Source organism: Anguilla anguilla, chromosome 7 (assembly GCF_013347855.1).
Source record: "Anguilla anguilla isolate fAngAng1 chromosome 7, fAngAng1.pri, whole genome shotgun sequence".
NCBI classification, from domain to species: domain Eukaryota; kingdom Metazoa; phylum Chordata; class Actinopteri; order Anguilliformes; family Anguillidae; genus Anguilla; species Anguilla anguilla.
Window position 1 is genome coordinate 20,893,570 of NC_049207.1, and position 13,563 is coordinate 20,907,132.

General features: G+C 44.4%; 1 protein-coding gene across 17 annotated transcripts in view; it reads right to left on the reverse strand.

Moving 5' to 3' along the window:
* The window catches only part of ablim2 (actin binding LIM protein family, member 2), an 85,196-nt gene that overhangs the window by 8,339 nt on the left and 63,294 nt on the right, over positions 1-13,563 (reverse strand). For 13 of the 17 annotated variants that reach the window (XM_035425217.1, XM_035425211.1, XM_035425205.1 and 10 more), the window contains 8 exons: positions 10,455-10,556; positions 8,727-8,780; positions 6,370-6,413; positions 5,408-5,519; positions 4,763-4,821; positions 2,312-2,366; positions 1,824-1,831; positions 1,579-1,659 (listed from right to left, as the gene is read on the reverse strand). In XM_035425217.1, the coding sequence (XP_035281108.1) occupies positions 1,579-1,659; positions 1,824-1,831; positions 2,312-2,366; positions 4,763-4,821; positions 5,408-5,519; positions 6,370-6,413; positions 8,727-8,780; positions 10,455-10,556 (515 nt within the window). The remainder of the gene's footprint in view (positions 1-1,578; positions 1,660-1,823; positions 1,832-2,311; positions 2,367-4,762; positions 4,822-5,407; positions 5,520-6,369; positions 6,414-8,726; positions 8,781-10,454; positions 10,557-13,563) is intronic. The other 4 variants (XM_035425216.1, XM_035425207.1, XM_035425218.1 and 1 more) reach the window with 2 other exon arrangements.

Here is a 13,563-nt window from a genome sequence, read left to right on the forward strand (position 1 = left end):
TTAGGTGTGAGAGAGACATTTCACAAAGCAAGCGACAAATTAGATAGCGAAGAAGACCTTTCTGATGAACTAATAGAGAACATGCTAATTAAGGGCCCCATAATGATAAGCTCTTGCAACAGGGGTGCCAGACTCAAATGCAGAAGGGCAGTGTGTTTACTCTAGTTTATGCGCCAGAGATAATTCATCTGCCCCAGTGCTTTACCAGGTTTTGGCCCTTTGTTAAAATGACACACTTTGCGGATGAAGACTGCACGTGAGTCCCACCCTCAAGCATTTTACTGAAGCCTATTCTGGGAAATCCATCAGCGTACATCTTATTCATAATAATTCCAACTGAATTATGTAATTGGACAAATAAAGCCAGGTAATTCTGAAACAGAAACGCAGGCACCTAGGAGTAGATTTTTGAAAATTGGAACTAGTCATGTGACCCTATAGAATACAGTATAGAGTGCTCTATACTGTATTCCATAAAGATTTCTGCAGGTTATTTCACTGCCAAACTACAGTTTGCATTAGCTTCATTTCATAATAAGGACATCAGCCACCCAGTTTAAGGCTGATGACAGCAGCAGGCCCTGCTGCGGTTTCCAGGTCAAGCCCAGTTTACAGAGAGCACCAGATCACCGGCTAATAACCCGACATAAATAACCCGCAAAACACGCAAGTCAGGGACGGACGGCTGAAGGGATTGTTGAAATCTAAAAAAAAAAAAAAGAAAACCTCTAACTAGAAAATAACAACCCCCCCCCCCCCCGAAAAGCCAAGGTCAGCCCTGGCCCCCGAGCCCGGATCCTTCCGAGGAGTTTACACAGGAAAGCCGCAACGAGCACCGCGTGCGTCATCCGCTGTCGCCGGAGCGATGCCCGCCGCTCTGCGAGTCCCATTACCGGCTCCCGCCCGGTCGCGGCTCCGCCGAGCAGGGGAGGGGAGGGGGGAAGGAGTGGGGGGAGAGGCGGCTCGGCGGTTCACGGCCGGGTCAGGGCAGGGGACGCGCTCGTTTTTCGGCGGGCCCTGATCCACGCCGCAGGCTCACCGCAGAGAGACCGTGCAGCACGCTCTTACAGAGAGAGAGAGGGAGAGAGAGAGATAGAGGGAGCGACAGAGAGAGATGGAAAGAGGGCAAGAGAGAGGGAGACAGAGAGAATGAGAGAGAAATAGAGCGTGGTAGAGAGGGAGGCAGAGAGAATGAGAGAGAAAGAGACAAAGAGAGAGACAGAAAGAGAAAGAGAGAGGGGGGAAAAAAACAAGAGAAAGAGAAAGAGAGAAGCCTGGACAAAGACCCAAGTTGGGCTAGGAACAGACGTGCTCTGCAGACAGACGGTAATGGGGAGATTAAATGGACATTTACACAGGGCACTGCCACGTACAGGAAGGGCTAATTGCTCCTGACTCTGGACCACAGGATTCTGCATTAAAAATCACGAGTGAGCGGCTGCTCGATCATTCGATAAGATCCAGCTAAAACCCCCAGAGAGCTCTCCCAGAACGTGAGTGCGGTGTAGGGTTTCAGAGCGCGCTAAAACCAGCACGCGCCCCTCCCACCCCACCCCACACACCCTCGCATGTGCTTACCTCCAGCCTGGTGCGGTCCACGTCCCGGGGCAGCTTAACTCTCACCCTGTGCGTCACGGCCAGCACGTCGTAGGGGTACACCTGGGGGACGGCAGACGGAACACAGCGTACCTCAGCGCCGCGGAACTGCGCTGCGTCCCCCGCGCCTCCTCACGTGCGGCGGGGGCGGAAAACGTGCGGCACGAGCCGTCACCCTGGAACTGCTCCTCCCGGACCCCCACCCCCAGGCCCCCAGCACACCTTACCTTGTACTCTGTAACAGAGAGAGCAGAAAGAGAGAGCACAGCAGCCGCACGTTAGCAACAGTTATTAGCAACATTAGCAACTCATACAAAACAGGAATCAAATGAAAAATACTGTAGAACATGATGCTAAGACAATTATTTTCATCATTCATTTTCTAAAGCATGTGTCAAAAAAATCTACTAGTAACCTGCAGTACCTGTTTTGGATAACATAAGTGTCTTTGAAACAAACACTGAACGTTACAGTTACTTTGTGAGTAAGTTCTCCATCCTCCAGATGGATAACTGTGTCTCCCTGCCCCCAACAAATAATATGCGCTGCACACTTATCCCTAATTCAGACCTGAATCGCATCCAGCTAAAACAGCTGCATGTGTAACCAGTGTAAAATGCGGGCCATGTAAGTCGCTCTGGACGACGGCATCGTCGGAGCCAATGAAAACAGCCAACAGAGAGACACCCGGAGCGGGGTCAGGCCGAGGGCTCACCTCTCATCCCCCAGCTGGAGTCCTGGTCTGCGTCGTCCTCGGCGAGGTCGGCGGCCTGGAGAACGGGGCCAAAGAGAGAGAGGCACAACATCGGCATCGCGCAGACGCAGCGCTCCCAAGCAGTAACGTGGCAGCGTCGCCATGCCAACGCTGGGACGCGTCATTCGACGACCACCTTTCAGAGGCACTGTCATACTGAGAAATGGCTCCTAACGCTTTATAAGGGCTATATGGTATTAAAGGCATACTATGCAGGATGTTTGCCTTGAGGATATTATAAAACAACCATGCTAAAGCATATCTGTGATGCACTGGCAATCTCTGTCTTTACCCATGTTCGCCGAATTTGAGCACCTTATTTGTTATTCTAAAATGTGTTCGGGATGTTTCTGGGTGTGGCGCTGTTTTCTGTGGGGGGAATGGCGGGTGCGGCTGCAGAGCTAGCTAGTGAAGAAGTCCAGATAAAGTGAAGCAAAAAGACAAGCTGACAGGGCACGTTCCAGAACTAGAGTTAACCTTGTAATTGCTTTTCCTTGGTGGTGTCAGGTGAAGTTAGCCAAGGGGATTAAAAGTGACATGGAGTTGGCTTGTAACTAATGTTACTGGCAGAGTGAAGCTGGTGAAAATAAGGACTTTCCTGAGGGTCTTAAATTTTCACATTTAAAATTCCAATGATAAAACCACTATTACATTAAACATAATGGAATTAATTATGCTATAATCGAATCTGCCTTCTTACTGTCACTCACAGTCGCTCATTTCACGGTACTAATGTTACCAGCTAGCTATGTTGGGTGGGATAATTTACTTGGCGTGAGTGGGTGGGGTTGAAGACAAAGGAGGAGACTTCTTTGATTGTAAACACAGGCTAAGAATTCCTGCATGTTATCCCTTAAGTAACGTCATCTAATGCATTGCTTCCAGTTCTCTCTTACATTCAGTGATCAATGTAATAAAAGGCCAGTAGTGACTGCGGTGATTGCACTGTGATTGGACAGACTCCTTATGTACCCTAATATGCACCGCTTCTGGAAATTTCCAAGGTAAGCGAGTCTCTCCGCATATGAGCATCTGCTCTAGAAATCGTATGGGAGTATTCTATTTCGAACATGAGGCGAAAAACAAGTACAGTGTTCTGTTTCTAGTGTGTGAATCTGCTCTTTTTCCTCAAGGCGTTTCTATTGTCAGCACTGAGGGAATCTGAGCCAAGGGAAGACAGATCCATCTCACATATATAGGACCATTACAGTAGGCAAGGACATTTCACAGCAAACAGAGCAGAGCGGAACTAACTCTGTTTATTCGGTTTTGGAAGCTATGCGCTTCCACAATGTCTATTAATTAAGAATAAATAAACAAGGACAATAAACCCATTAGTATAAAGTGGAATGCCTTTCAGTGCAATAATGAGAAAAACATGGTTTGTGTATATAGCACAATAACAAACTTAACAAATAAAATTACGTTATAAATATAAAAGACATGTTCCCTGACCAAGGATCCTGACACCAGAGCACTTAAAATGTAATCAGACTTGCATTTGTAATCTGTAATTTGCAGTGTGGGTAAATCAAAGTCTTGATTTAAATGATGCTCTAAACTCTCCTCACACAGAGAGACAGGGCAAGTGGCAAATGTCTGAGAATTGGTGACATCTAGTGGTGTTTTAGAAAATGGCAAGCAGTTATGCTTTCAAAATTTGGGGCTAATTGAAAACATTTTTGTACAAAAATAAATAACAGATACAGTTTGACTGCAGAAATAAAACATAAAACAGAAGCACTAGAACTGAAATTAATTAAGGAATAGCTATTTGGAAACTAGCAAAGCAGCTTTTAATGTGGTAACTACAATAAGTACAGTTGACTGACACAAATCAAACATCAGGCTCTATGAAAGAAACAACAAAAAAAAAAAAAACACTCTCCAAGAGTGCATGCCTGCATATCAAACTTTAAAAGCTATAGTGAGTCATATAAGAGGCCAACTGGGGGCAAGCCTCTTGATTCAAATGGTCCATCACATTAAACAAGGGATGGCTGCCTCAATCTAATGAAGGCTTCATCTCAAAACAAGCTTGGATCAGCGCTTTGGAATGGTGATGTATTCAGCTCATTTACATTCACAATCCCATTCCAGAGCCTTACGTACTGCTGCATTCTACCAGGGTGGAGCCGTCCCAGGACTCTCCCTTAATCTGGACCCAGTTTAGGGCTGTCAGTACCCCGCCTTCCCGCAGTCACTGCTATCCTCTCCCTGCTAACAGTTACGCTGATGGGGTACGGCCCTGAGGCGCATCAAACGTGAATCGCAGCAGATGGCGTTTGAATCAGGACGTGCCGTTGATAAATAGCTTTCCGCTGAGATGGCACGCGAGTTGAAAGGAACTTGTTCTGTATGACATCACAGCACTCGCTGCAATGCCAATCAAACTGGCTTAATTGAAATTACCTTGTATATGCCATTTCTTCCGTAGCCTGGCAGAGATGCAGATTTATTATAGGGGAAATCTGCAATTAAGACAAACAGATAGGTCTGTGTTATTACAGTTGCATATTACGCCATTGTTGAAGAATTTCCTGCACTCTTGGTCTGAAGGGGAAATCTGGTTATAGTACATAGATTACACTCTTAAAAATCTGAAAATGTAAACAACTGGAGCTATTATGTTATTTCATATTTTCAAGTTCTCTGTTTGTTAAAAAAAAAAAAAAAAAAAAAAAACCCTGAGGGGACAGAATAGTTGAAACCGCAAGTTAAAAAGGACGTATAATTTCACAATGGCCACAGACAGTATTTCTTCACACACAAAGCGATAAACATTTGGCATCATTTTGATTTTAGAGAGCACAGCAACCCAGGAACCCCACACAGTGACAGTTTGTTTCTACTGACAAAGAAACGAGCAGCCAAGATTAGTTGAAAAGCCCTATTCTTAAATCTGCTTATTCTAAATGCACTACCAATGTGGGAACTCAAAGAGGCAAGAGAAAACCATAAAAACAAACAAAAGCAAGATTACAGAAGTAAAATGGCCGTGTAAAATCTTGTTTGTTCTCGATGACAGAAGGCTGAGGGACACAGAGCGGGACTCACTGGGCTGAGGGGTATCGATGGGCAGGCTGCGGGTCGATGTCCTGGGGTCCACGTAATCCGCGCTCGTGCGTCCGTCAATCTCGTCCTTCAGGATCATCCAACTGGTCCTCGTCTGTGCACAGAAGGGGGCGGGGTCAGCCGGGCAAGGCCGTTTACGTGAAGTCAAAACAACTACGGCAACAATTATGATTGTGATTCATACCGGGGTTAATGCGCTTTTGGCTTTGGGATTTCATTGGATAATATATCTCCGTTTAGTGGGCTAACTGCCCAGTCAGTTATGAATGTAATTTTGTGTGCTCTCGCTATGAAGAGTGATGCAGTGATACCACATTAAGCACTGCATCAATTTCAAAAGACATATGAAAATGGATAGCATATATCAAGTGCGCTGCCAACCGGATATCAACTAATCAAATGTAGACAGACCTGGATACATAATGTGAGACAAGACTGCTCTCTACTGAAGTGACCCAGAACCCCAGAAAAATGTCTTCAAAGGGGCAGCACTCTTATAAGTCTGAAGACTCGAATAGAAGACTCCAGACTGATATATTTATTGTTTCCACAGCATAAAGGCACATAGTAAGCCAGACCTGGACTGATTCAAAGGCTGTTTTGCAACATAGATTTCTTTAAATTTCATGAATTAAGCAGACACTCTTTCCAAGAGCAACTTACACAGCTTATTTTGCATACAATACATTTATCCAGCTGTACATTTACTGAAGCAATCTAGGTTAAGTACCTTATGTACCAAGGGTACAACCTGTGAATCAAACCCATGACCTCGGAGTTGTACGCCCCATTCCAAAACCATTACACTTTCATTATGAGTCAAAGATGGGGTGTATACAATAGGCCACAACACTTAACTAAAAGCCTTGTTCAAGATAAGGTCTTACCAAAACACTTCATTTGAACACTAAAATCTAAAGCTGTCCCGCCTCTACTCAACACACCTTTCTGTCCACATCATCCCCCTCCTGCCAGGATGCTCTTGACGCTGTAGAAAGTACAGATATAAGTCTTTGCATTTCTACATTTTCATAGCAACACAATGTTACTGCCCTAAGTCGACGATAATTGAAACAGTATTGCAGTAAATAATAGTGGTTGAACCCCGCCACTAAAAGCACTAAAATTTGGTACTTACAAATGAGAACGTTCCATGCACATATTTCTTTAAATCAACAACAGCATTAATAAGAATGATGACAACAAGAGGATCATTTTTATTGTCAGTGCTGGGCGCGATTCCAAAGCTAACACATACGCTCTAGTTTTTTAAAAACAGATTAATTTCTTTTGTTACATTAGTTACTTGCAGCTGAATTTGATCAGCTATGAAAAACTTTGCTAAAGTAATGCCTGTTTAATTTTTGAGCATCTTTCTTACAGTATAACAAAATTGAGAACACTGTTCTAATACTATTGCAAAAGTAAACAACACAAATCATGTTTACATGCTTCTTGTGCATGCAAAGAATTACTTCAGTCTTTTCTGGCTCTCTGTGAAAAGTAATACATATTACATACATCAAAAACAGATTTTTCATAAGTTTCGAAATACAGTGCATATGCTCAGGACCATTTATTTAGATAATACATCAGTATATCCTACAGCATATCTATGCATAGAGGATGGTGGTTAGTTTTAGGGTATATATTACTTTTCATAAACTCGAATTGTAATTTACAGAAAATGCAAAACACAGGCAACAGGAAAATTCAGTAGCAAAGGGGTGAGAGTGACAAGAGCGTTAAGAGTTATAACTGGGGATACACCATGCACATAGATTTTAGTTATGCGTGACCCCTAAACTAAAACACACACACACACACACACACACACACACACACACAAGCAGACATACAGAGGTACGGAGTTCCAAGGCAGACGATACTAATGCAGACACCGATGGTTCCAAGGAAGACAACAAAAACAATGCTGACACGGACATAAAATTAATTAGAAAAGGAAATTAAAGGGATAGCTCACACTATGGGTTTAAAAATATATATTATTTCAATTTTAGTGTATGTTTCTGAGTGGCCCAAACAGTTTTTGTGGGCTAACGAGTTACATTAGAGGTTGGTGATGACCTGCAGACTTGAAAATGGTAGGTATAGGGCATTTTGGTGGTCTAAAGCAAGAAAATACACAATGTACAACCACAGGAGGCATAACAGCTCTGTACGAGCTGCTTTGGGGTTACTTGGTGTGTATTTTCTTGTTTAAGATTACAATGTCCATCACCAGAAACTTTGGTAAAAATCTTAAATATCCTTCATCACACACAAGAACTGTGGGCCAATCAAAAACATGCACTAAAATTGAAATAATCAAAAAGTAAACTATCCCTTTAAGACAAAAAAATAATTTAAAAAAGACGACACAAAATGACAGCATTACCACGTTTAGTATTGCTGGTTTACAAGAACAGCAATGACCATAACAAAAGGCAAGACAACTAAACACAACATGGTCAAGACTCACATGGACAGAACTCTACGATGTACACAAGGTCAACAACTACAATGCAGTGTACTGCTAGGATGGACAAATGATGGAGAATGAGCAGGCAGAGGATGTGATTCCCATTTGCTGCAGGTTTCCAGCTCAAGCAACTGTACAGCTGATAAGTGTGTGCCTTCCATGAGAAGAAATGGAAGCCCTGACCACCTCTTGGTGGCTCATGGGAATTGGAGTCTGTCCACGGTTATGTGGAGGTGAGACAGCCACATCTACTGGAAGGGGTGCCTGTCCATCACACAGTGACCATTCTCTGTTGACATTAAAGCCCAAATGGAAGGGCTCTATTGATGCTTTTAGTGTGTCCATTCAGGAATCAAACCTACAACCTACTGGTATCATAGCAGACATTCTGACTCAAAGGACACCAGAGTCTGGGAATACTTTCTTTATTTTTTATTAATATACTTTAGTATACACTTTAATATATATTTACTCTACAACCACTTTAATAGAGATTACACAGTGCTCAAATTACATGAACCTGCAGGCAAACTCTTATTGATAGCAGGGACTCAGTATGCAGTCCTCAAACATAATCAGATCTATGCTGTTTTTTATTGTATATGTAATTTATGGGACTTTGGGAATTCGGAGAATGCTGGAAATTCAGCAGCAGCCCAGAAACTGGAGCCTGAACTGGAACGTTCTGAAACAGGGACTTCGTGAAAATGAGACAAAAGCCGCAGCAATGGTACTGCCCGGTGGGGGAGGGAGCCAATGGCGACAGGCGGCAGGCAACAGGACATGCAGAGACCGGTTAATAAGGAGAATGGACTGTACCATGCTGTCTGTAGATAGGGGGCTTTCTATAGATATTATCTTTGATCTTAGTGTCTGAAGATGGAGGAGAGAGAGGGAGAGGAGAGAGAAAAGAGGACCGTGAGTTAGGTTGTTACTGAACACTGAGGGACACTAAGAAGCAGGGGAAGGTTTTCAAACAGTAGGTCTATGTTTTATTTCATGTATTTAATGCAGGACCTAATGCATAGACGTCTATGCTTTCAGTAAGGCCTAAAGACAGATCTGTCCTGCCTAACAGAAAAGGCAATCATTTTCCACTCATCTGGAACTCTTGCTTTCCCCCATTTTAAGACTAATGCCCAGATTACAGCATAGCTGCAATGTGCCATGTCCTTAATTTTGAGTGCAAAAATTAAGCTAGTTTATTTCCATTTCTACATAACATAAACCGTCCATTTCAAATGATGCTGAACTCGCTATGTTTTCAATTAAATTTAAGGCATGTATCTCCTGCTTAATTTAGTTCTCAAATTTAATCACAAAGTGCACTGCAGTCAGCTTTAATATGGGACAAAGTTGACTAAAAACAGAACAAAAACATATTATGACCAATCTGGTCTACTTGCCAACATCAGAATCACAGGGACACATGGTATAAATGAATTTGGCCCGATTGTCTCAATTTGAAATAACTGAAAAAACATGTCTGACGCAAATTTACGTAATTCGTTTGGATTTCACAGGATCGAAACTCACTGTCAAAAAGCTAACGGACATTCGCCACACATTTAGTTCTTTCTTTCTGATAGAACAGGTCACTTCAATTAAGATGTTTGCACCATTTTCAACAGTTTCATTACCTGTTGTAAAATAGACCACATGGACCAAGATGTTGGTTAAAGCCTACCTGAATGTTTAATTACTTAGTACTATGAAAATTGATGAAATCCAAATAGGAAAAGACAGGGCCCATCTGAGAGGGGTTTTTGTTTGTGGAGGAGATTCCGATCTGCTTCTGCATTTGATAGGTGGCCACGCTGACAGGCAAGGGCCGGCCAGCCTATCAGCATGAACTGAAGCACGCTCGGGAGGCATGGTCAGGAGGTTGCCATGGACGCAGATCCACAACGCTTGACGCGTAGCGATGGAAGGGGAGGGGCTGGTTTGCGTCATGGCGGATGTGTGAGAGGGGGAGGAAAGGGGGGGTGGGGGGTGGTCTGAGTCCTGAGGTACTGCACACCAGCGCTCATGATCCTGTACCTCACCTGAGACTGGCTCAGAGCCTACCAAACCCATCCCAACCACGAGAGTGACAGAGACATACCACACCTGTACAGGAGCTCCAACAGAGAGCGGGAGGAACAGAGAGAGAGAGAGGGAGAGAGATAGATGGATATAAAGGAATAAAGATAGAGAGAAAAGGGTGAAAGAAATATAAGGATGGAGAAACAGAGGTAGAGACAGAGAGAGGAGGAAGTCAGATGGGAGAAGAGAGAGAATGAGGGAGATTGGGTAAAGATAAGTAGGGAAAGGAAGGGGGAGACAGATAAGAAGAAGAGGACGAAGGGAGAGCCACAGAAAACAGATGAAGGACAGGTAGAGAGAAAGAAAGGGAAAAAGGGAACGGCGTCTGCGACGAAAGGGCGGAGTTTACCTGGACCGACCTGCGTGGCTGTGCACAAGGCGGCGCAAGGACAATTGGGAAGAGACTGCGGGGTCAGAGGTCAGAGGTCAGTGTAGGTTACGGGGAAGCCGGGGAGGTCCTACCTGGCACATGGAAATGCCTGGGAGCTTGCACATATGTGGAGCAGGGAGATTTGCTGTCTGAGTACGCAGATAAGCTGGGAGTGCTCCGACCGCTTTCACTGCCTCCAGGGGGCGAGAGAGAGACAGCAAAAGAGCAAAGAAAGCAGATAAAAAAAAGATGGAGGGCAAAGAAGAGTTATGCAGTGCTTTTTTTTTAATGAAATCTGAGCAGACTTAAGAATCCAGCTGCAGACACGTGTGATGATCTGCCTAAATGGACAGGTCCAGATCTCAGCTCTGTAGAAGAGTTTATCACCCTGACGATCCCGACCATTGCCTACTGAGTCAGTCAGATCCCCCATTGCAATCAGGGAAGCTTTGAAAAATGATCATCCATGTTTAAAGGGTTCATTTCATCTTGAATTCACTACCCAGTGCAGAGAGTGACACCTGGAAGATGTAGTGCGTTCAGTCTCAGATGCTTATGCGGCCAAGCATAATCACAATGAATCATATCACACATATCACAGGCAGCTGGATTATTAAGTCATGGTCACCTGTCAGCTAGGGCCAATAAACTTGTTCACAAAAGAACTTGTAACAATATTATTTGAGCAAGCACACCACACCCGGGCCTTAGTCACTGTCCAAAAGGCACAGGGCTGCACTTTAATGGAAGAGAGTGATGTCACTCTCGCGCACAAACACATGTTACACACACTGGCATGGACACAAACACACACCTGCAGTGCTGTTAGTCTTGAGGAGGACTCTTTACACGTGTGGAGCACGGCAACACAAATGTGTCTGAGTGTCTCCCACCCCATCCTGCTTTCATTTTACACAACATCATTAGTCAAATTTAATTACGTTAGACGATTCATTAGGGAGAGGAAAGGGAGGGTACCGCCTGTTTGTCACACAGCATTCAGGAAGCGCCAGAGCAGCGCGACTGCAGCCAGACTGCAGCCAGACTGTGCTAAGGCTGCACGCCAGTCAGGCTCGGCTGCGGAGATGAATATTAATGAAAGCAAAATCAGGCCGGGGCTGCGTCCAGCACAGAAAGAAGGGCCGGCTGACTAAATGCTCTCTAGTCAGCTGCGTTTCGCACTCTGTAACAGCGCAAGGTCATAAGAAACACTTCATTTCGTTTCTTTAAGATAAATGAGTAATGATTCAGATGTGTGTTCCACCACAGGAGGCAAGCAGAAAGGGGGGGGGTTGGGGGCAGCAGAGGCAGGGGGAGGGGGAGGGGCGTGTGGGCCGTCTGCGGGGGGCGATGGGCCGATTGGGCGCAGGTGCGGGGGGCGGAGCTGAGGCGGCTGTCCAGACTGCAATCACGGCCACGGGCCTGCGAGACGGGGCGATGGGGGCGACCCAGGTGGAGAGGGGGGTGCACCCCAAATCCCACAGGGAAGATTTACCCCCCTCTCTCTCTGTCATTCTCTCTCATTCCATCTCACTCTCTCCCTCTCCCTCTCTGTCATTCTCTTGTTCTCTCATGCATTCTCTCACTCGCTCTCTCTCCCACTCCTTCTCTCTCTCTCTCTCTCTCTCTCTCTCGCTCCATCATTCTCTCGTTCTCTCATGCATTCTCTCACTTGCTCATTCTCCCCCCCTCTCTCTCCCACTCTTTCTCCCTTTCCCTCTCTCTCTCTCTCTCTCTCTCTCTCTCTCTCTCTCTCATACTGAACCTTAGGCCAGACTCTAAAGCGGACTTTATCGTTTGCCCCACAATGACTCACACAGACTCACTTCAATCTGGCTTTGTCTTGTCAAATACTTATAAAGCTTTAGAAGTGGTTCCTCAGTAATTCATTACAGCCAGTGGGGAGACCAAATAACAAACATCTGTCCAAGCCATTCCATAATGTTATATCTACATCATTATTTGTTTAGTAAATGTGTACATATTGTACATGTATCTTTGTGGGTTTTAGATACCACAAAAGATACAAGCATTACACATAAAGCAAGATTCAAAATATTACAAGCTAGTTTCTACACTTAAAAGAGTATCATGATCTATGAACATTCAGAGCTTTTACAAGAATATTTGGGAAAGATAACCATCTATTTGCATTGCATGATCATCCAGACATTGATTCCAACAAAAAGATGACATGCGATTACAATCCCAAAAGGAAAATGACTGTGCTTAAAGGGGACATTTTAGACCTGCAAATGCCATTACATCAAACTCGAAAATTACAGTTCTACAACATCTTGCTTTAATCTTCCACTAAAAACTTTATTTTACATTCTCCACTTTTTTTAATGACAAACCACAGGCCCAGTTAATATATCTAATTTACAAACCTTCAACAGAAACATAATTTATATGCATGACGGCTGAGCAATCTCAATGTGATAGTGGTAATATTCTCCCTCGTAATTCTTCAGAGGTCGGCCAAATGATTCATAAACGCACGGAAAACCAGCAAAAGCCATTAAATTCACTGCAGTATGCCTTCAATAACAGTCAAGTAAATCTTGCAGGAAAAACGAAGCTGAAGCTTTTATTCAGTGAGCTGGCTTTTCTGTGGTAATGTGCATCCCTTTTGAAAGATGCATGACTTTCAATAAAGTTCTGGACACACACCCAGAACTGTGTTAGACTTGCATACACCCATAGCCCTCCCCACCCCCCACTCCAACCCCTTAATGCCCCCCATTCCCCCCCCCACCCCCCACCCATCCCCCTCACCCCCGACCGAATCCACAGATGGAATTCATGTTGTACACAAACACTGGACAGACACTATTTGCCACGGACAATAAAGACTGACTAATGCAAGAAATCAGACACGCACGTCAGGCATTGTTCAAAATTAATCACAGATGACAACGTGAAACATGACCGTTCCATAAGGACGACATCACCAAATCCCCCAAAGACAAAAAGAAAAAACACTCAAAAAAAAAAAACCACAATACACACCAACATTACTTCAAGATCCCGGCAATCACGTTTGAAATGACTGCGCAAGCCAACGAGAAAAAACGGTCAACGGTTACACCCCCATCCACAGCTGTGAAGAACACGGAGAGAGATGTGCTGTAGACTCTACCCCTCCTGCTCTTCATCATCTACCTTTAACCCCTTCACCCCTCCCTCACCCCACGGGGC